The sequence below is a fragment of the Sturnira hondurensis genome, unplaced genomic scaffold (assembly GCF_014824575.4).
Source record: "Sturnira hondurensis isolate 20B ecotype Veracruz unplaced genomic scaffold, ASM1482457v3 Scaffold0001872, whole genome shotgun sequence".
In the NCBI taxonomy this organism is placed as follows: Eukaryota; Metazoa; Chordata; class Mammalia; order Chiroptera; family Phyllostomidae; genus Sturnira; species Sturnira hondurensis.
The window spans coordinates 41,388,759-41,412,613 of NW_028074503.1; the positions used below are offsets into that span (position 1 = coordinate 41,388,759).

Below are 23,855 nucleotides of genomic sequence, written 5' to 3' on the forward strand. Positions count from 1 at the left end.
TGTGAGGGTGGATGAACAGTTGATACTTTACAATAACATGAAACTGGAGAGATCGTGGGGCAAAAAAAATGGAACCATCATCTGCCATTCAAAAGGGTGGTCTTCATCCAAAGACAGTAAATGGTAGGTTAGGGTCAGGGTCAGGTTTAGGGTTAGGGACCCTATCTGTAGCCCCACACTCACCCTGTCCTTAATGTCAAACCAACTGTCAGGCTGAAGTGAAATGACCAGGGTAAGGCCAGCCCATGGAAAATTAGGTGAGCAGTGGGTGGATGTGGGGTGCGGGGGGCAGGGTTTGGAAGTGAGTGGGGGCAGGGAGCAGTTGCAGCCGGTCTGTGAGGAGCTGTAAAGGGTGCTCAGACTCTTTGTGGGGTATGAGTGTAAGGTCTCTAGGTAAGTGAGCCATTCCTGTGGGACCACTTCTTGTGAGCACATTACATAGACCATGTACCAGCTTTGGGAGTGCATGAGTTCTGGTCCCAGTTCAGTGAGCATTGCCAGGTGCAGCCTCACAGGCTCTCAGGAGGCAAAGCCAAGTCTGAAGTCTGGGTACTTCAGGGGTAAATGTTGTAAGCTACAAAAAAGAGAAATGTTACATGTGACAAAGCAAAGACCCTGGGAGGCTTCATCCATGCCCAAAAGAACATGTAAATGGCAGACCTGGGCTCACATCACTGTTAGAGACCAAAAGGTTAGGAGTTTCCTCTATCAGAACTGCTACAAAGCACATGAAGTGCAAGTAAGGAAAGGAGCCATTTTGGTCTCAACAGTTACAATTTTTTCCCTGCTGACTGTCAAGAGACCCAACTAGATGAGTAAAGAAAAGGCTTCTGGTGTCCCCACAGCAGTCTAAATTATTATAACTTAATTATTACAAATATCTGATATAGAATTATTTATAATTCCCTAAAACTATTCCATGTTTTTTTCTGGTACTTTTTTTCTAAAAATGAAAATGGCTTTGTTGCAGCTTACTGAAACTATACAGAAAAATGAAGTTAATTAAAACCCTACCCCAAGGGACAGTAACTGCTTCCACTTTAAGTGTCCACCCTCCCAGACATCTGTACGTGCACATTTCCTTCCTGCTACTTTCTCTGGATTGGACTATGTGGGGTTCTTTGTGTGGGTTAAGAGCCCTTGAAGCACCAGCTTCTGTCCTTTCCTACTGTGTGCACTGAAGATAGCACGTTTTCCTGTAGCTTTTGGTACATGGTGGTGCCTTTCAGTTCAAACTATTTTCTGACTGCAGTAGTGACTTATTTGGGGGTTAATTAGAAGTGGGCTTCATAACTCCTAAGTACAAGGACTTTCCATGAACCTTTTGTTACTGAATTCTAGATTAACTGCAATGAGAGCAAGAAATGTTACTGTATATAATTTCAATCCTTAGAAGTTGAAACTTGCTTCATAGTACCAATATGCTTCTCTGCTGCCATCTGGTGTTCAATTTGAGAATAACGCAGTGGAGGTCTCCAGGAAAAGTCATGGGTAATAGTGGATCATTTAGGAATGTGGAATCCAATGTTATTTAGATGTGCATTTAATCACTTTTAAAAATAAGACATTTTTAGTAATCTTTTGTTACTGATTTCTAGATTAACTGCAGTAAGTGCCAACAATAAGCTTTACATAATTTCATTTTTTTGAAGTTTGTTGAAACGTGCTTTACAGTACAATATAATCACTGAAAAAATGTTCCCAGTGCACCTCTCTTCTGCCATCTGGTGTTCACGTTGGGAAAACACCTTGGTGCAGATCAGAAGGAAACGTTGAGTATAGTGGGTCATCCCTAAATGTTGAATCCAATTTTGCTGTTCATGTTAAGTTTATTTTTTAAACATTTTATGTACTTATTGTTAGAGAGGGGAGGGGAGGGGAGGGAGAAAGAGAGGGAGAGAAACATCGATGTGTCGATGTGTGTAAGAGATACATCTATCGGTTGCCTCTCATATGCCACAAACTGAGAATCTGGCCTGCAACCCAGCCATGTGCCCTACTGGGAATCCAACCATGACTGTTCGGTTCACAAGTCAGTGCTCAGTCTACTGATTTACACCAGCCAAGGCTCCTGTGAAGTTTTTTATATCTCTACAGGATTTGGGGTTTTTTTGGGAACAGGGTTGCAGGTTTAAACCCTGGTCAAGGCACATGCAAGACTCAAGCATGACTGGTGTGGGCATCTGCCTGCCAACCAAAAAGTCTCCAGTTCCATTTCCAGTCAGAGCATATGCCTGGATTTGAGGCAGGAGATGGTCAGGAGGAAACTCCAGAGATGCTCCAGAGCTAAGATAAATGACATTGATACAGGACAGAGACCCTGTTTTAAAAGCACTGAATGTGGTGAACCATGAATGCCCCTGTGCAAAAGATGCTACAAGACCCCTGCTTCATTATAATAAATCAGCCTGTGGGACCACCCTCCCTGGTGGTCAATCAAGGAAGATCATGGGAGACCACATGCACAGTAGCTTTAAAGTAATATAATTACTTGTACATGGGCAATAAAACCCGGCCAAAACTAGACAGGGAATATCGCCCTATAAGAACAGAATCCCAGGGTGGGTGGGCTGGGATGGGAGTAAAAGACAGAAAACTGTACTTGAACAACAATTGAAAATAAAAAATAAAAGAGTAGAATCCCTCCAGCCCCTGAGATCAATCTCTGTCTGGAGTCAGCCCGCTCCCATGTTCTGTGGAGTGTACTATTGCTTAATAAAGCTGCTCTCTCTCTATCTGCTATAAACTCTGTGTGTTCAGTTCAATTCTTTGTCTGCAATCACCAAGAACCTGGTTACCTGTGCCCACCTGTGACAGGTTGTGGGCCAGGTCCCCAGTTGGGAGCATGTGAGAGGCAAATGATAGATGTCCCAAATAAAATAAATAAATCAATACATTTAAAAAATACAAAAACAAACATAACACATTTTCCATGTGGATCTGCATGTATTAATGGACCTTCTATTCTTTTTCATCAATCTGTCTATTCGTAGGGCATTATTTCACTTTTACTTACTGTAGTTTCATAATACAATACGCCTTTTAATTCTTACTTATTTTAACAGGTGAACTTAAATTGAGCTTGTTTTACTTTAAAATATTTTGCTGAGCCCTGGCCAATGTGGCTCAGTTTTCTGGAGCATTGTCCTGTTAGGTAGGATAGAGAGCAAACCCAGGCAAGGAGGAGGAAGGAGACATGTCTCACCCACTGACTCGGCCGTCCTGAGCCTGATCTGATAATAGTGTCAGGTGTTCCAAACATCACAAGAAACACCATGGTAGCACAGGAGGGAATTCTATGTATTTTAATTCTATGTATTTTCCCCACTGTCTCAGAAAGAAAGCCTTTGAAATTGTGTGTTAATTCCAAGGTCTGGTTGATAGGTGGGAGGGTGTCCAGTGCCCAAAGAAGCAGCCCACAAGGCAACTTTGGTTACTTGCTTACCTCTGGTCACCGTCTGTTTTACAAGAGAGTATCTAATGTTTCCAGAAAGCCCATAATTAATTTTGGGTAACTTCCCCAGCTTTAGCTGGCTCCTGTCAGATATTTACTTTACAAGAGGAACAAATGGGGTCTGGGGTGAGCTAACAGACCTCCACACATACCTGCATCTGGGTAGTCACTTCTCCCATGGAAGCTGGTACCACCTTTACCCACCAATTGATATATAACTTCTTCACCCCCATCTTGCCAACTCCCTAATTCTTCAGGACCGAGGAATTAGGTGGCTCTTGCCACCCTTACCTTGACCTGCCCAGAATCTATGCCTTCCACCCCCAACTCGGCAAGGCCTGTCCCCTTCCATGAGAACATATCACTAGTAAACCCTGCTTGCTCACGAATAGATTGGCTAATCTGTAATTCTTTACTGCATCAGCAAGGAGAACTGAGTTTCTCCCATAACAATTCCATAAACCGAAAGGTTGTAGTTCAAGTTCTAGTCATGGCACAGGCCTAGGTTGCGGGTTTTGTCCCCAGTGGGGAGACAACCCTTTGATGTTTCTCTTTCATATCTATGTTTCACTCCTTCTCTTCCCTTCTTTCTGAAATCAGTAAGCATGTCCTCAGGTGAGGAATAAAACATTTTTTTGCTAACGTTTTAATCTAGGTCATGTTACATTTATACATAACTGTGGGAAATGGAGATCATTATGTATTTTTCTCTCCAAGAACATGCTGTTACTTTCCTGTTGTTCAAGTGTCTTTTTGGAAAAAAAAGATTTGATTTACTTTAGAGAGATGGGAAGGGGAAAGAGAGAAAGAGAAAAAAATCTATTAGTTGCATCTCACATGCCCAAACTGAGGACTGAATCAACTCAGGCACACGCCCAGACTGGTAACTGAGCTGGTGAACTTTAGGTCTGTGGCACAGAGATCATCCTTCCAGGTCACGGGGGTGGGTGTCCCCCTTTGCTGAACCCACTCCAGCAGGAATGGGGTGGGTCATGCATAGGTCTCCCTCATTCAGGAGAGGGTATGATGGGGTCCTTACTAAATGTTTGACATCTGTGTATTGAACTCAGCTCTGGTTGTAAGAAAAGTGTGACCTCTGAGAGCTGTTAGCACCCTTCCTTATGCTTATGCAGATGTAGATGTTTACCCTGTTCTCACCTTGAGTCTTGCTGGACTCCTACCCATTGGGTCCACAGAAATTTTGTGCTCCTGGGCCACTGTAGACATTATCTGGGAACGGGTGGCCAGGAATGACCAACATTGTGCACGTCTATTATCCCATCAGACTTCACAAATGAGTTTAAAGATACAATAATTTTGAGATGGTGTCAGCAGTGCATTAAACTGTGGGGCCCAGGTACAAGGAGAGTGCATGACAGAAGCGGTGGTGTTGCGGGCTTCATGAATGCCACATGCAGATTGGGTGCACCTGTCCCAGGAGAAACTCAGTTCTTGCCAACGCAGTAAAGGATTACAGATCAGCAAGTGCATTAGCGTGCAAGCAGTTTATTAGTGATACATTGTCATAGAAGAGGACAGATCTTGCTGAGGTGGGGGTGAAAGGCAAGACCTTGGGTGGCAAGAGCACCAGGCCCTTTGTCCTGAGGACTCATATAGTTGGTGGGATGGGAGGGGGGGGAGAATTTACGTATTGGTTGGTGGATAAAAGTGGTGCCAGCTTCCAAGGGGATGGACTACCCAAACCCAGGTATGTGTGGGGGTCATTAGCCTGAATCTTTACCTTGCTTCTCACCCCATTTGGCCATCTTGTAAAATAGATCCATGACAGGAGACAGTTTAAGTTGAGGCAGTTACCCAAAGTTACCAATGGGCTCTTTTCTGTAAGCACTAGGGACCCTCTCATAAAAGATAGTAAACAGAGGCAAGAAATTAACCAAATTTGTTTTATGAGTCCTTTCCTTGAGTGTTGTGGATGCCCTCCCATCTTCTAGGCCTTGGGATGAACACAGTTTGAAAGCCTCTTTCCCAGATAGTGGAAACAATACCTAGAATTTCAACGTCTTAGCATGGTGTTTCTTGTGATGCTGGAACATCTGGCAATAGAACTGGACCAGACTCAGGACTGCTGAGTTAGTGGGTGACATGTCTTCCTCACCCTCCCTGCCTTGGCTCACCGTCTATCCTACGTAACACCCCAGTGCAGGCAGATGCTGTTTCAGTGTCAGTTCTCAGCAAGGGGTGGGTGAAGGTCTTGTGTCACAGGTCACTCTCAGTACCACCTGCCTGTGCTGAGGACGCTCTGAGGATGCCCAGGCTCAGTGAGAGGGTGGTGATCAAGAGGGAGGGACAATCCCAACCTCATGCTTCCTTCTCGGGGCAGCTCAGTCTATGTGAGGAAAGCAGTCGGGTCTGTTCAAATTCTGAATTTGGCTAAACACCCCTACCCTGTCCTAATCTTCCTTTGTCCAGCACTAAAGACCAGGAAGACTTAGGCACCGAAGGCTGTTCAGTAGGGCCTGCGATCTCTTGCCAGATTCTGTCTGTGCTGACATCAGTTTGAATGTCAAAGTGAAAGGCTGGAGTTCCCATTTCTATTGTACAGACTAAGCAGGAAGACAGAGGCTGAGAATCTTGCCTTAGGTCACACAGCTGGAGAAAACAGCTGAGACTCACACCTGCTATGGACTTATGTGGAATCTGTATGCTGTGCACCAGGGAATGCTGACCCTGAAAAGGCAGCAAGGAGAGTGAGGAAGACCAAGTGCCTAGACTGAGCAGCTCATGTCCATACACAAGCATACATGTCTCCCTGCCTTTCACCTCTGAGCCTCCTGAGATTGTAGTAAAGTAGAAGAGCCAAGAGAAGCCAAGGAAGGATGGGTAGGGTTAGGGTTAGGAGAAAAGGCCCCCTTTCCAGGAGTCTGGGAATTCACTTCCCGAGTGAGTCTGTCTCAAATCCCTCTCTGGGCAGTAACCAGAGTAGACAGACTCCAGATTTACACATTTGCAGGAGTTGAATTTCTGTGGCTGAGAGTACCAGTTCTTTGTGGCTCTTCAGGAACCCTCTGCCTTCAGTGATGGGGAAAATGAGGGATGTATATGGAGACAAAGCATTTTAGTATAGGTCAAAAAACCATGAACGAGTTTGGGGCTGACATCCCCATATCACCATGGAGCTGTTTGTCCATTTCATGTCTTGTCATGAAAGTGGAGGGTTTGTTGAACCAGGTCCTTCTCTACTAATTACAACCTTGGGGAGAGTAAGGGGCTGTAGACTTCCTATGGCTATTGATATGTGACAATGCTAATGACTCACTCACTCCACCTGCAAACATAGGGCTTCTCCCCAGAGTGTGTCCCCTGGTGTGTGATGAGATTTGTCTTCTGTGAAAAGCCTCTCCCATACTCTTTGCAGACATAGGGCTTCTCCCCTGAATGTGTCCTCTGGTGTCTGATGAGATTTGACTTGAATGTAAAGCCTCTCCCACACTCCCTGCAGACATAGGGCTTCTCCCCTGAGTGTGTCCTCTGGTGTCTGATTAAACCTGACTTGAATGTAAAGCCTCTCCCACACTCCCTGCAGACATAGGGTTTCTCCCCTGAGTGTGTCCTCTGGTGTCTGATGAGATGTGCTATTTGTGTAAAGGCTCTCCTGCACTCCCTGCAAACATAGGGCTTCTCCCCTGAGTGTGTCTTCTGGTGTCTGATGAGAGCTGACTTGCATGTAAAGCCTCTCCCGCACTCCCTGCAAACATAGGGCTTCTCCCCTGAGTGTGTCCTCTGGTGTCTGATGAGATCTGACTTGCATGTAAAGCCTCTCCCACACTCCCTGCAGACATAGGGTTTCTCCCCTGAGTGTGTCCTCTGGTGTCTGATTAAACCTGACTTGAATGTAAAGCCTCTCCCACACTCCCTGCAGACATAGGGCTTCTCCCCAGAGTGTGTCCTCTGGTGTCTGATGAGATTTGACTTCCAGGTAAAGCCTCTCCCACACTCCCTGCAGACATGGGGTTTCTCCCTTGAGTGTGTCCTCTGGCCTCTGATGAAATGTAACCCATCAGTGAAGCCTTCCCAACACCTTCCATGCTCAATTGTTACAATTCTTGACATTCCTACTTTCATAAAGAACTTGCCTGTGACTTCTGCACTCTCTTTCTGGCCTTTGCGGGGCTCCTCCTCCATCATTCTCTCCTGCTCACTAGAGCTACTCGTTCCTTCTTTGGGAGGTTGAAAAAAGGGTCTTGAGATTCTCCTGTGACTGATCCTTTTAAGCAAAGGTTTGGACCTTTCTTTGACCTCTTGACCTTCAGCTTTATCATTCCAGCTGTGCATACTAGTATGTTGCTGCTGCTGATTCTGATCCTCTGGACAGGGTTCCTCTGCTTGGAGGTGTTTTCTTGCAGATGTTCCCTGGAGAATCTGAGAGGGATGATTGAGTTTCACGTGTTGGCTGAGGAATTTCTGAGTGGAGAAGGCCAGAGAGCAGGAGGGACATGGGTGAATCTCTGGCTTTGGTTCCGCTGAAAGAGAAAGGTTTGGTCAGGGCAGATGTTGATGAGAATGCCTGGGCCGCACAACTTGTCTCCTGGTAAGACCTGCCCCATGAATCATTCTTACTGTGGTGATAACACAACCTCTGTCTCCCATAGTGTCCACTCGCTGACTGTTTTCCTATTTTCATGCAGTGCATCTTCTTCAGAATCCAGAAACCCCACATCAAGGGTCTTTTCTAATGTTGCCCAGACTAGGGGCTTTTGGAGCATGAGAGGCCATTTTACTCCTTGTGTGGATGGAGCTACAGTGACCTTTCCCATCTGTAGGTATCTTCTAAGTCATGTTTAAGAGGAAAACCACAGGCCCCAACTAGGAACTGCTTCTCTCAGTTTTCCAAAATAGTTAAATAAAATGTCTTTCCTGGAGCCTCACACCAAATATTTATGCTTCATCTCACTAGTGTTAGCCCATTTCAAATACAGTAAGACCTGTTTCAAAAGATTTCAACCACATTTCTTACATGCCCGACTCCTGGTCCTCTCTGGCCAGGCCACCATGCTCTCTCACTTGGAGATGAAGTAACATGAGGGGATTCCCCACTGGAGTTTATTTTCTAAAAATTAACAAAGGATAATCAGAACAGAGAACACACCACTCTACAGCTGACACCTGCACACTTTCATTCATGAAAGTCCCCAGTGTCTCAACTTGGATCATCACCACTGCATCTCCAGGCTGCTAAGCATCTGTGTGATCTCTGTTCTTATCCTCTGTGCTGAGACGAGACCCGAGTGACCCTCAGTGAATTCAACGCCACATCTATTTTCTTCCCTGCACTAGCTGCTCCCTGTGGCATGGAGATCCTCTGGGATCTCCATGGGATCCTCTGCCGGCAGGTATTTTTGTAAACGTTACCTCCTGAGGAGCCCTTCTGGGACCACCCGCCACAGCGTACCTCTCCTCACACTGATTCCTAGGCATTTATCCTGAATTAGTTTTCTCCAGAGCACTAACCATTGTGGAGTGTTATGCACATGCAACCTTGTGTGCCTGGGTTTCCTCCTTCACCTGTCAGCTCCTCATGAGCAGGGATTCTGATCCTCACAGTAACCTGTATTTCCAGGTCCCCCAGACGCTGTGCGCCACAGAGTAGGATCTCATGACAATTCACTGAAATGATGAACGAATGTGCCCTGCCCGAATGGTGTGGCTTGGTGGGTTGGGTGTTGTCTGAAAAGTGAAAGGTTACAAGTTTGATTCCAGTCAGGGCACATGCCAGGGTTGTGGCCCAGTTGGAGGCGTGCCATAGACAACCGGTTAATGTTTCCCTTGCTCACTGATTTTTCTTTCTCCCTCCTTTCCACTCTCTGTAAAAATAATAAAATCTTGTTTAAAAAGATTTGATTTATGTGTTTATTTATTTTCAGAAAAGAGGGAAGGGAAGGAGAGGGAGAGAAACATCAATGTGTGGTTTCCTCTCACATGCCCCCTACTGGGGACCTGGCCCAAAACCCAGGCATGTGCCCTAAATGGGAATCAAACTGGAGACCCTTTAGTCCACAGGCCGGTGTTCCATTCTCTGAGCCACACCAGCCAGGACAAAATCTTTAAAAAATAACGAATGCTGCCCTGGCTGGCATAGCTCAGTGGATTGAGCACAAACCTGCGAACCACATGATCGCGGTTCGATTCCCAGTCAGGGCACATGCCTGGGTTGCAGGACAGTTCTCAGCAGGGGTCTCATGAGAGGCAACCACACATTGGTACTTCTCTCCTTTTCTCCTTCCCTTCCCCTCTAAAAAATAAGTAAATAAAATCCTTTAAAAAAATAATGAATGCCTACAAACAAAAATGTTTTATTTAGAAGTATGGAGGAAAATTAAGAAGAAACAACTATGAAAGTGTCAAAAAAACTGCCTTGCTAGAGAACTGGTTAGTGCTTGAAAACTTTCCTTTTTTGCCTCTCAGTCTTTCAGTACTATATGTGGTTGTGCATTTTGTGTACAAAATATTTTAAAAATACAAATTATAAAAATTTTGCCTAAGAGTCAAAGGCATATGAATTACTGAATCACGTGATTTGAAACTCTACCGACTAGAGTAGATTTTACTGCACTTAAGAGTTGGATCATGAATATTTCTATGGAGAATTCTTTCTTTTCTTTTTATTTTGAAGAACAGTGGTACCCACCTCTTCCGGCCATGAGCTCTCTCTTCCACTTGCTGCCCCACTTGCTGCCCAGCTCCTGGCCATACTCTTCCCCGTACCAGACCAGCAGCTCATAGCCCGGCCTGATGACCTGGCAGGTTCGGTAGAAAATCTGCCCATGGTATTGAAAGGCGACCAGGTTCTGCTCTTCATGATACTGGGCACAGTTCACATACCTGGGATTGAGGCAGATTAAGGGAAAGAAAATCACAGTGATGAATTCTCAGTTCCTGCTACATCCATGTCCAGCTCCTCGCTGATTAAGGCCCTCAGGCTCTGGTGTTGCCCACTGCTCATAATACTTCCAGAGAATCTCTGTTCAGTGTCTGAGCGTCTGTCAGCATGTCATGTGAATCCTTACCTCCAAGTCCTCCTAGCAGTGTTTATCCTGCCTTATACCATTTTCTAACACCCAGTTCTAGACTTAACCTCCACCATGACTGGCCATAATATCCAGTGATCTCTGGATTCTCCGAACTCTAAATCAAGTTGTCTCACACCACAGAACCTGGTGCTTGGTCTAGGGCTCTGCTTCTAAATGAGCTCACTAGTTATCCAGTACTCAGCCCATGTCTGTTTTCTCTTGAGAGGCTTTTCTCCAACCCCCATACACTTTGTTTAAAGTAACATTCACTTGCTTGCCCAAGATTACCATAGAAAATTGGAGGTCTTTTTGTTTTAGTAAAATAAAACAGAGCATTAATAATTGACTCACATTGTTATCCCTGATAAAAGAGAGCCCCTCTCAGGAAAGGGGCCCATGACTGTTCCTCTGCAGGCCTCAGAGCCCAGCTCTAGTTTGAAGTGAGGCTGGGATGGTTTGCTGCCCTCACAGATCTAGGCCACCCTTGGTGTGTGCTATCTTGACACTGTGCACTTCTTGGGAATTATAGTTAAATGTTTCTAAAAGCAATCGTTTTATGTCTGTCTGTAAGAAGTCCGTCATAAGGACATGGGTTGTGTGATCTGTTTAAGTAATGTTTAGTCCTTCACTTAAACTGGAATATGGTAAGTGCTTAATTAATGTTCATTTGATAAATTAAAGTGTAATCCAGTGTCCCTGGTGAATCTAGGCTCTTCAAGGTCCTTTCCAGCCCCCAGATGGTGCCAAGCAGAGAACTTTATATTTTGAGGATACATGCTATAGTTTTTTCTTTAAAGTCCCCTGAAATGAAAGAACAGTGTATGGAGAAAAAGAGGGAAAAAAGGATTAAGGTAGACCACTGAGGGAGGCATGATGAGAGGGAAAGATATATGGACTTGTGGGGGATGAGAGTCCCCTCTAGCACCCAGAGACCTGTTGACCTCACCTCATCCAATTGGCCCAGGATCTGTCCTTTCCATCCACATACGCATAGCAGTTTCTCCCTTTGGCGATCTGTGTTTCAGAAAAGAAGTTAAAGAGCTTTTTTCTTTTTAAAATTTATTTATTTATTTATCTTTAGAGGGGATGAGAGAGGGAGAGAAACATCAATGTATGGTTGCCTTTTGTGCGTCCCCTGCTGGGAGTTGGCCTGCAGGGAACTGGACTACAACCCAGGCATGTGCCCTGACTGGGAATCGAACCGTGATCTTGTGGTTCGCAGGCCCGCGCTCATAAAGAGCTTTTATTTTTTTGGTGGAAAGGTAATAGTCAGAATTATTTCACTCCAAGTCATCAAAGCTCTTTCCGCCTGCATGGGGATTCAACTGCTAGCTGTGACCACAGGATATTTTTCTTACTCATCACCTACACATCTGAGTCTACCTGTCCAATCACAGTAGGAGCCCCACAAGGGAGAAGCCACTCCTTTGCGTCTGCATCACTTTGCTCCCACTTACTTTCTGATCCTTCAACAGGAGCTCTGTGTTCATGGGAAGTCCAGTCAGTACACAGCGCTAACCATATTGTCCCCTCCATGTCTAGCACATAAGAGGTGAGGTCCCTCCAAGTTTCAGAAGGAATTTGGGAAGCAAGAGGACAGTGGAAGAGGTAAATAGTTCTCACCAGCCAGGAGTATCTGCTCTTGGCTGCCTCTTCATCTTCTGTGATGTGTCCTTCATAAGGGCCAAAGTGCAGACCCACAGGCAAATCAGCTGCCTGATTCCACACTCCAAGCCCAGCCTCAGGGATGCCAGATGGCCCGATTCTCAAGCCAGGGGGCAGGGTGAGGGCTGAGCGGTGGGGATGCCCCCTCTCCACTGCACTGTCCTTTACAAATGTAGGGGGCCCATGTACAGCACAGCTGTTGATGAAGAAGTTCTGACACTTCTCACAATCTGGAGGCGAGAGCAACAGGGGTTAGGGAAGGTGTAGCACACGTTCCTGGACACAAAGAGCTTCAGAGGGAGTCCTACATACACATCACTGGGGCTCAATCCTGTATTCCAGGTCACTAGAGGAAGGGAATGATTTGGGGACCAAAGGACTAGTTGACATTACTGTATCTTAACATACTTCTTAGTGAGGATCACTTACAAAGGTAGTCATCATCCTGGGGCTCGTTGACCTCTTGGTACACACAGTCCTCACTTTCTTGTAGGTTGTACATCTTCACGTCCATATCCTTTCTCCTGAGTTTTGAGCTGGAGAAGAGCAGGTGAGCGAGGTTTGTGGGGTCTAGAGTGCTAGTTCCCATTTTGTCAGATAACATACAATCTCCTCCCATCAATTTATTAACCTGTCCTTTTGCACACTCTGGTATTTTACTATTAACTATTGGTTCAGAAAACTAAGACGCCACACTAACTACAGATGACTGATTCAATTTTTGTTTCCAGATCTTCCCATTACTAGGTTTAACTTGCCAACCTTTAATCATTCATAAACTATTTATTGAGTGCACTTTATGTGTTAGGCATTGAGTATAGGCCTGGGCACACAACAGCAATAAAGTGTGGTTGCTGTTATAACTACAATTTTTTGGACAACTTGCACGTGTCGCCTGTTTTAAATTCAATTTAACATTTTCAAACAATATATGAGTGGTTTCCTTATTTTTACTTTACACATTAGAATGCAGGAGCTCTGAGAATTTATAGGATTTGCCCAAAGTTCCAGTGGTAACTTCAGTCTCAGCTTAGCCCAGCTTAAATCCAGGCCTACCCAAAGTCCGCCTCACAGACCTAGGTCATACTTATCAGCCCTTCGGTAGCACTTAGAGGAACTAAAGTTTCCGAATTATTTTCTCTTATCCGATTTTTGTCTAGTGTGCTTTCCGAAGGCACGTTTCTCCAGGAGGGGACACTGGTTTCTAGGCATGCTCTGAGTCACTTGCAGTCATCAAATTTGCTGTTTCTGATAATTCCTTCAAACTATATTCATTGCTTAATGGCACCCTGGATGTTTCCTTCAATATGAGTCACATATTAAAAGATAACATGTATTTAATTTTTAAGGCCTATCATGTATTTCACACGCATGTATTTAAAACTTCAACCCTTGGAAATATCTAGGGAGTATGAGTATTGGAGGGGATAGGGCCAATGTAGGTAATGAATCCAAGATTAGAACCCATGCCTTATGGCTCTTTTCTTTCAACCGTCTCTGTAATATTGAGAGTGAAGGATATTGGGTAGAGAATAAATAGTTGGCAGAAACATATCTGGACAATAAATAAAATTTGCAATATGTTGGAAAGAATATTTGTACTTAGATTACCTGGTTCCCATCAATTGTTTGAATAAGGCTGTACCAGTAGCTAGTGCCCTGATCTATAACATATTATTTTTTAATGTTATAGTGAACATGCAATTAAATACTATTCAACAAAGTATTCTGTGAATTATGTAATACAGCATGAATGTGCTATCAATTTACCCCTCAGCTCTCTCCATATTTCAATCCCACAGAAATTACCATCAGCATTCATTGATCACCTTCTAGTTTAATTAGTAAACTAATTAAATAACTAGTTTAATGATTGTGAAATCATTCATTCAGCAAACATTCGGGGGCCCTCAGGAGCCCTGATCTGGGCCTGTGACCTCTGAGAACTCTCAGGTATGGAGCAGGCTCTCAAAGAGCTCACAACATAGAGGTAGGCAGGCTGAACAAATGATTCTAAACAGGATGAGAGTGGTCTCATTAGAGCTCAGACAAAGAAGCTGTTATTTCACCCTATAAGAAAGGGCATTTGAAATCAGTTCCAGACAGATAAGTTTCTGTGGAAGAGTGTGTAATCTGTATGAAGTCCTTAAGTCATTTTATTATTTGTTGTTCCTCAATCATGAAACCTGAAGCTCCTCAGGGCTGGGAGGCGCTTTCTTTGATTAGAGTGGGAGGTTGTGATCTTGGACATTTTACATTCTTCTTCCTCTGGGGCCATCCACTGCACCAACTGCCTATGCACTGTACACTGTCCTTATTCGGGGGGTCTTAGTGCATCTCTCACTTCAGTATAGCAGAGAACTTTGGTTGAAACCGTCAGTAAGATGAATGATGTAATGACATACGTGTAAGACAATGTAAACTGTAGAAAACGGACAGCTTTATTTTTTAATTAAAAAACGATTTTGTTTAATTTTTTTTTGAGAGAGGGGAAGGGAGGGAGAAAGAGAGAGAGAAACAGCAATGTGAGAGAGAAACATTGATCAGTCACTTCTCACACATGCCCCAACCAGGAAAATGATCTGCAATCCAGGCATGTGCCCTGACCAGGAATCAAACAGGTAATCTTTTGCTTTGCAGGATGACACCCAACCAAGTCATGCTAGCTAGGGAAAAAGTATGTAAGTTTTAATGAGTTTGTAAGTAGTTTAGAGAAGAAATTATGGATTAGACTGCACTATCACTGATACTGTGATCTTAGACATGTAGTCAAACATTTCTATATCTATGAAAGCTCACTTTCCTCATTGCAAATGGTGACAGTTATGGTACACACACCCCAACCAGGAAAATGATCTACAATCTAGGCATGTGCCCTGACCAGGAATCAAACTGGTAATCTTCCTTCCTCACCAGGTGGTTATAATGTGAGTTTATTCACATAGAATTGTTAAAGTCTGAAACATTGTGAGAATGAAACAAATGGTAGTTACTATTGCTGCTGTAGTTCTTAACTATTAAGATGATGATGAGTCCTGGCTGGGGTGACTCAGTGGATTGAGCACTGGCCTGCAGACTGAAAGGTCACCAGTTCCATTCCCAGTCAGGGCACATGCCTGGCTTGTAGACCAGGTCCCCCACTTGGGGGTGTATGAGAGGCAACCTATTCATGTTTCTCTCCCTTTCCTTCTCCCTCCATTCCCCTCTCTCTAAAAAACGAATAAATAAAATCTTTAAAAAAGGATGATAATCTTGGACAATGTGTTGAAGAGACCAGGAAGGGAAGGTGGCAGTTCCTAGGATACTTTCTGCATTTTGCTATTCCTACCTGCATTTCTATCTATGAGGAAAATTTTGTTGTCAACAGGATTTGGGAAATACCCACCTTCTGGTGTTTACTGTGTTCCCTTCTGAAGGCCACCCAAGAAGGGTTCACCGAAAGATAAAGAGAAACCAGTGTTTTGGTTGGTAAATGTTTCCAAAATCTGAAGATTCTTATTAAGGACACAGAATTCTGAACGAGAGTAGTCCAAGAACAACCCAAGGATTATTGGAAAATGTTTTCTGAGGTACCATGAAGACCTAGGCTTCTACTGTGGCCATCTACTAGTTTCATTAGAATGATAAGAAAAACAGACAGTGTCATCTATGCTTCATCCTGTGTTCATAAAGCATCTATTACATTTATTAAAAAATAAATTGGGCTCCCCTGACAAAAATGTAATAAAAGTAACTGCACAGAAACTCCATGTCTTCAACATAACCCTTTCTCTGTCCTATTTTCTTCATTTGAACTGGGCTAAGTGGTGCCCTTGTCCAGGCTAAGGGCACCATGACCCCCTCACCTCTTTTCTCTGATATCCTCCTCCCTGTGCACATACCGGCCATCCACACCCTTCCTTATTTATCATCAGACTCTGGTCAGCATCCAGTCTGATGACCACAGAAACACAATTCCAGTCAAGTTAAAGACCACATTTTGACTTCAGCTGTGTTTCAACCCTAGATGCATAAGTGGAATGACACTCCAACCGAAAACTCATGATACTGGACAGAACAGCACCAGGGCCGACATCAGGAAATGATACAGTGATCAACCAATTCCGACCCTGGCCCTCCCCCCAGCTCCCGTCATCACCATGTTAATACTGTTCCCTGTCTGTCTCCATGCAGGCCATCGGGCAGCCAGGTGTGGGGACACTCCTCACTGTCCAACCTGCCTCTTTCTCTTGCAATGACAACTCCTCTGAATTTCTTACTCACTTGTATATTCTTATACGTTTACTGGTTATTAATGTGTCTATAAATATATAAGGTGATTTTGCACACATGTAAGTTTACAGGAACAGCCCCTCACTGTACGACACACTGTTCTGCATCCTGCGTGTTCGCTGGACAAGCAAGCCCTGTCCCCTGGTTCTGTTCCGAGATGCAGCCTGACCTACACCAGGTCCGTGTCGGGAGGGCAGCTCTGCCTCCTCCTGCCCCTCACCTCGCTGCCCTGGAGCCCATTCTTCATCAGCGTCCGCAGGGTCCTCCTCCTGGAGCTCGGCGGCCTGCCTGGGGTGGTGACACAGGAAAGCTGGTCGCAGGGCCCTGAGACCTGGAAAGAGACAAAACCTTTGTCCGAAAGCAAACAGCCTGGAGGAGCAAAAAGCACCAGGAAGCCCGTGGGACTGGCCCCGACGGGATGGGAGGGTCTACAGCGAGTTGTGAGCGCCGCACCATCGGCGCCAGCCCTGCTCTGACATAGGAGCAAATTCCCCATCGGTGTCCATGCGGGAGGGAGCTGCAGGTGGAGGGAGCCGCCTGAGCCGGGGCCAGCCCAGGAACCAGCCCAGCGGCCCGGCGGGTTCCCCAGGCCCCTGGACCCAGCGCCTGCGCGCTGCCTGGGAGTCCCTCTTCAGGAGCCCGTACCGGCCTTTCTCCCCGTCGGCAGGGAGTCCAAGGAAGGGACCACGAGGCGGCGGTGGCCTGTGTGGGGAGGGGTGGGGAGGGCGGGGCCGCGCTGCCCGGAAGCCCTTGTTCCCGCCCTTCCCACCCCTCGCCGCCTCAGCGGGGGCTCCGCAGGCAGCTGCCTGAGGGCGCCTGAGGGGCCCCATCGTCCCGACCGGCCTGTGGCGGCGCCAGGAAACGCGCTCGTCCCGGGAAGGGCACGGAGGCGCGCCCGGGGATCCGGAGAGGCCGACAGGCTCGGGGTCCCTGAGGACTCGATCCGGCGGCTTCGGGCTGAGGACGCTGAGGCCTGGGGGGAGGGGAGGGTCAGACCCCGGCGGCGGAGGAGACTCGGGGCGTCTCGTCGAGGGGCTTCCGGGTCCCCACACGGAGTCCGTTTCCAGGACGACGGCATTTAGCGTCTCTGAGATCGGGGAGACTCGGTCTTTCCGGGCGAGCGGCACGTAGGGTGCCCCGAGCTGAGGGGAACGGGGGTTTTCGGGCTGTTTGGGGTCTAAGCGTGGGGGTCCCCCGGGTTGGCGCACGTGGGCCCCTCGATGCTGAAGGGATTCGGGGCCCCTCAGGATGAGGACATCGGGGTCTCTCAGGCTGGACTTTGAAGGTCTCGGCCTAAGGGCTCCATGTGGCAGGGCTCCCACTTCCCGGTCAGTCTCCCGGGGTCCTTGCCGCGCGGCCCACCTCGATGATGGAGGGTCTTCTCCGAGCTCCTGGGCTTCCCGCACTCCGGAGGAGGGGGGGCGACCGGAGCTAGATTCCTGCCTGGAGAGCCCTGGGCACAACCCACCAATCAGTGCTGCGACCCCCCCCCCCCCCCCCCCCCCGCCCCCCCCCCCCCCNCAGAAAAGGCGAAAAGGCGGGGCTGGCGGGCAGAGCCTTCTGGGTTCCGGACTGGCCGGCGGAAGACCCGCCCCACCTGCGGGGATTGGCTGCTCTGCTCTCTCGAGCGCCTGTCAGCAAGGACTGTAGCTTGGGGGTTCCCATGGCTCTTCCTCGTGGATAGTGAGGGATTCACCCCGGAAGAGCTGCGAGCCCCGACCCGGGGCCGGACTTTAGGGTGGATGTGGCCCTCCTGCCACCTAACTAAGTGTCGTAGTTCCACTAGACTGTGGTCGGGATCCCCAACTTTCGTCTAGGCCCGTCCTTGCTCTCTATTGTCAAACCCACTTTCAGCAAAAGCTGCATAAGCAGTGAGGACACGGTCAAGACTAGATTGCATTCCAGGAAACTGTTTTCCGTAAATTCAGACCACGCAATTCATAGACACAAAATAAGTCCCAGAAGGCTCAAAGATTTAAACGCAACAAATAAAATAATAAGTATACTGGAAAACACACTGAGAATTTCATGTCTCAAAGAAATGGCGTTATGAGTAATAGGTATATTTAAGTAAGTCAGGTGAAAAAACATTTCGGAAATAGGAAGACAAGATAAAAACAAAACTAAATAAATTTAGAATTACTGGAAAATCACACAAGTATTTTGCGTAAAAATAACATGTTAAATTTGAGGACCGGGGTTCACAGAGCAGGATTAGTTTAGCTGCTACTGGCTCCCGAAAATGGAAAGACTGAGCCCTGGCTGGTGTAGCTCAGTGGATTGAGCACGGGCCTGCAAACCACGCGATCGCGGTTCGATTCCCAGTCAGGGCACATGCCTGGGTTGCAGGCCAGTTCCCAGCAAGGGATGCACGAAAAGTAGCCATACATTGATGTTTCTCTTCCTCTCTCCTTCCTTTCCCCTCTAAAGATAAGTAAATAAATATTTAAAAAAAGAATAACTACTTAAAAAAAAGAAAGTGGAAAGACTGATTTTGGCTTTTACCTCGTTTTGAGGACATAAATGTTCCATGGACTGGAAATGTGCCAACTAACTGTAATTATTACTTTGAAACTGCATAAAGGGAAACCTCACTAACGTGGAGTTAGGAGGTCTGTGGGGATGCTGCCATATAGCATCACCCAGGTTCAATTACAGGAAAGATTGTCTGTGACAGGCCCCAACATATAGATGGTACCTGTGCTCCCAGGAGAAACTGACTCCCCAGCAACTCAGCCAGAGAGAAACCATGGTCACCCTGAACTGAGGATTTTCTGCACTGAACTTTCCTTTGAAATGACCCCTCCCGACTTCCTCCTTTCTCCCTGTAAAATAATGTTCCTCTGGTTTACTTGTGAAGCTTGCCTATGACTTTTGCTACAGCTTGTTTGCCTTAAATTGCATTTTTTACTGTTTCTGAATAAACCCCTTATCTGTTGTTAAAATAACTGAGTGGTCTATTTTTTTAAAAGATTTTATTTATTTACCATTAGAGGGGAAGGGAAGGGGAGAAGGAGAGAAATATGAATGCATGGTTGCCTCTCTTGAGTCCCCTACCGGGAACTGCCCTGCAACCCACGCATGTGCCCTGACTAGGAATCGAACTGCGATCGTGTGGTTCACAGGCCCGCGCTCAATCCACTGAGCTACACCAGCCAGGGTATGCTATTGGTTCTTTTCGATTCTATCTTCAACTTAGTGTTTTTCTCTCTCTATATATAAAGGTATTGATTTCTCTGTGTTATTCCCCCTCACGGTAATAAATTCTATTATTTGTAATCATTACATTGCTTTTCATGATTCATCAAGGTAAATAAGCTATAGCACAATAAGTTGTATTACTTTAGTTATGTAACAGTAGACAACGCTTGAAAGAAAATATGAAGAAATGAGGTAATGTAAGTAGTTACAAAAATTTTGTTGGTGTTCATTAATGATGAAATAAAATAGGAGCAATACTCTTGTTTGTCTTCAGATGGTATAAATCTTTCGCCTTTTAAAATAGGAGCAGAATACTGATTTTTAAGTGAGTTCAAGGTTTCTACCCCTGGTCTTGTAGAAAGCAGAAGTGTTTTGTAAGTGAAATGGCGCCCCCTCTAGGTTATCTGAAGAACTCACGATATGGCAAATGTGGGCATTTTCGATAAGGGAGATTGTAGATAGTGAACTCGGAATATACAAAGCAAGAGTATTTACTTTTAGTGACCTGACAGTTATTAAGGAGTGACGTATGAGCAATGACAAGAAGCTGTCATCCTCCCATACCTGCAGCGCGCCAGTCTCCCCAGGTGTGCGGTCCCTTCCAACTGCTGCTCTTGGGCAGGTGCCGGCTCAGCCTGGACGCTTCCACTGCCTCTCGGCCACAGGCCAGGACAGTGAGCTGCACGAAGGCACGGGTGTCCCTCTCACCAGTGTGTGTCCTGTATTACTCATGAGACGCCCGTGCCCGGGCCTGACACCAGCAAATGCTTCTTCATAGGCACTTACAGAGCTGAACGCGCTTCCTTCCCGGGCTGAGACCGCCCTCGGGTCCTCGTCCTCCGCGTCCGGGTGGGGCCGCATCTGTCTGGCGCTGCGCTGGCCTCCCTGCGGTCCTGACCGTCGGGATGGTCCGGCCGGTCTCAGATCCCTTCTCAGACCCAGGCTGTCCTCCCCCCTCGGCCTGCCCGTCCCCTCTCTTCCCTCCCAGCGGCCGCCCAACGGGGACCCACCAGCGTAGGAGCCTTCGGGGCGGAGGGGCGTGGGCGGGATCCTGAGGGGGCGAAGGTCTCGGGAAGGAGAGCGGAGGGGGGCGCGGGTGATGCGGTCGGGGACTTCGAGAACTTTGAGAGGCGGAGTGACCAGAATGCTGCCGGGTGAGGGATAGAGGGGTCGGGGAGGGCGTTAGGATCGCGGAGGTGCTGGCGGGGCTGCGGTCCCGGCGGGTGGGGGTCAGGGTTCGGGGGCGAAGCTGGAGTGAGAAGGGAAGGGTGGGGAGCGTCTAGAAGGAGAACTGGACCCTGCTGGGAAGCGGCGGGGACTAACTAAGAGTGCTGGACTGGAGCCGGCTGGGGGAGGTTGGAACGGGTTACACTGCGGGCGGGACGGGGAAGGCCCCCCCCCGCCCCCCCCCTGCCACGTGCAGAATTCGGGTGCAACTGAGAGAACGGAGGTTTGGGGACCGGGACCTGCGCGTGGGCGGAGGTGCCGGAGAACGTGAGAGACCGCGGGACAGTTGGGGTGAAGGGCGACGGGGCGGGAAATCGGACAGTGGGCCGCACGCTCGTACAGGTTTGGGGGGGGGGTCCTCTCCCCCGTGGGCGGGAACGGAGAGCGCAGGGGAGCGGTCTCACCTCCAACAGCGAACAGCGCTGCGTGCCCGCCCGGAGGCCTTTCACGGGCCTGCGGGATGCAGCGCGGGTCCGGAGGTTCAGGGAGCTGGAGCGGGTTGAGGGTTCACATGGATGCGCTCTAAGGCCGCCTAGCTTACCTCTCTCTTTCCTGGTTATGAAAGATGAAAACCCGGGACAATCGGCGTCCGGGGAGCGTGGTAAAGGGGTGGACTTCTTCCTTTTTCCTCAGTGTGAGAATAGGGAGAGGGTCGCTGGACCCCACGTGTGGACGTGGAGGCTCCCGACGCACACGGGACCCCTGCGCAGGGACCTGCGTGCACGGGCAGCCTCGGGGCAGCAGGGACGTTACACTCGCGCTTTTCTCTCCAGACGTTTCTTTGGCTGTTCAGGGCCAGTAGGGAGAGTCAGCGTTTATGTCAGAAGTATCCCTGGTGAGACAAATGTCTGTGTCTGAGCGCGCGCTGCCCCAATGGGGGTTTGGTTCTCACTGTGTGCTCGGCTAGGAGAAGGGGCGAGATAGAGTTTGGGGACAGTTCCCATGCTTGTCATGGCACCTGATGGTAAAAAGTGAACTAGCCTTTCTGCCAGCTTCGGTGTGTTCCAAGTTTCGGTCTCTGCTGCCATCTCGTGGGCATTTTGGGGAATGATGCCTCAGTACAGGTCAGCAGTAAAAGGGGTTGATTCCAGTGGAATATCAATGACTTTTGATGACAGGTTTAAAAAAAATTTTTTTTAAAGTGTCTCTTTATAGATTTTATTTACTTTTTACTTTTTTTTAGAGAGAGAGAGGAGGGGAAGGAGAAAGAGAGGGAGAGACACATCAATGTATGAGAGAGAAACATTGATCAGTTGCCTGTCACATGCCACCACCTGGGGACCTGGCCCACAGCCCAGGCTTGTGTCCTGACTGGGGACAGAACCAGTGACCTTCTGGTTTGCCGGCCCGTGCTCAATCCATTGAGCCACACCAGCCAGGGCTTGATGGCAGGGGATTTTACAAGGGCATTTGAAAATGTCTAAATGTCAGGGCTGTCCATCTACCTTGTCACTGGTTTCCAGATTAACAGCCAGGAGAGCAATTAGCGTGTTTTATGTGACATTTCTTGGATCTGACTGTGTAGTGTGATAGAGTCGGGTTTGTCCAATTTCCAGGTGTGCTTGAAAATTGTAATTTGCTGGGTTGCAGCTTTCATAAGCAATGCAGAGGTACAATTTACGTGAAATTCTCCACCAAGAGTTAAAGGAAAGGAAAGTAAAACACAAGCATTCTCATTTTATGTATGTGCCCCTACAGAAATGTTTATAGGCTCGTTTCGTCAGCTTTGCCTAGATTGACCTTACTGTTTTAGGTTCATTGTACCCATAAAAAGCAAAGGAACCGTTTTGCGAAGCCAATAGTAACAATGTGTTTCCAACTGTCTGTCTCTGCTGCCATCTGGTGGTCAATTTTGAGAACGACACCTCAGTTCAGATCAGCAGGAAAAGTGGTTGATTCCAGTGGAATATCAATGGCTTTTGATGGCAGTGGTATTTACAACACCATTAGAAAATGTCTAAATATCAGCACTGTCCAATTACCTTGTGACTGATTTGCAGGTTAATGGTAAAGGGAGCGATGAATGCATTTTATGTGACATTTCTTGGAACTGGCTTTGTAGCATAATAATGTCAGGCTTTGACGAGTTGCAGGCGTGTTTGAAAATCTTTTGTAGTTTGATTTGTCTCTTTCAGCTTCCTTAAACAGTGATAAAAGTAAGGTTTATTCAGTATTCTCTACCATGGTGTGAAATATAAAATAAAATACATAAAGAGAATGAAAGTGTCACCGTTTTGTGCATGTGGCTTTAGGGACATGCCTTGGGCTCCTTTTCTTCTTTCTTTTTTGGTCTGGATGTCTTTTACTATTTTAGTTTCCTCATATGGGTACAAAACCTGGTGCATTTCCAGTTTATGTGTCTAACATGCATATTTCTGGGTGAAAATTTCTTTCTTAAGTTTTGGCATGTAGTGTTTTAAGCATATTTCAGTTAATGTTATGTTGTATCTCAAAGGGTGGTTCACTTTGGAGATTATTTAGGTGTCTGTTTCATGAATACCAAACAACAGAACTTCCTGGTCACCCACTTTCAGTGAATTCTAGCTTCAGTGCTATGAGAGCAAAAAACACACTGTGTATGATTTCAATGCTGCAATGCTGGTTGAAGCTTGCTTTAACACCAGGTTGGCCAAAAAGTCAGTTCAGTCCCTCACCACCCCCACCTTCACTCTCCCACCATGTGGAGTCTGGTCCACGTATTTGTCTTTAACTGTATCTGAAACCCGTTGGTTACTCTGTATTATGACAGATGTCCTATCAGTATGCATTAAAAAAAACTCATGAAAAGTGTTGGGTGTGTGGCCATTTTCATATTGAAGATGGATGAATAGAAGTAATATTTTCAGTATATTACACTGTGGCATATCAAGAGGGTTAAATGCCAGTTCAGTGGAATACCAGAGTTGTGCCATGTAGGAGAAGGTGGTATGATGGCTTGAACATGTCAGAAGTGGTTTGCAAAGTTTCTCATTGGAGATTTCTTGTGTGAGGGTTCCCCACATGTCAGA

The 23,855-nt window shown here is 46.8% G+C and overlaps 1 protein-coding gene across 1 annotated transcript; it reads right to left on the reverse strand.

Moving 5' to 3' along the window:
• Positions 1-6,101: 6,101 nt before the first annotated feature.
• LOC118976788 (histone-lysine N-methyltransferase PRDM9-like) lies at positions 6,102-15,581 on the reverse strand. Its single transcript, XM_037031441.1, has 8 exons — positions 15,533-15,581; positions 13,297-13,447; positions 12,577-12,682; positions 12,106-12,377; positions 11,429-11,496; positions 10,101-10,294; positions 7,408-7,935; positions 6,102-6,142 (listed from the first exon to the last, which is right to left on the reverse strand). Exons 2-8 carry the CDS (start codon positions 13,357-13,359, stop codon positions 6,102-6,104), a joined length of 1,272 nt encoding a protein of 423 aa, XP_036887336.1. The 5' UTR covers positions 13,360-13,447; positions 15,533-15,581.
• Positions 15,582-23,855: the final 8,274 nt, after the last annotated feature.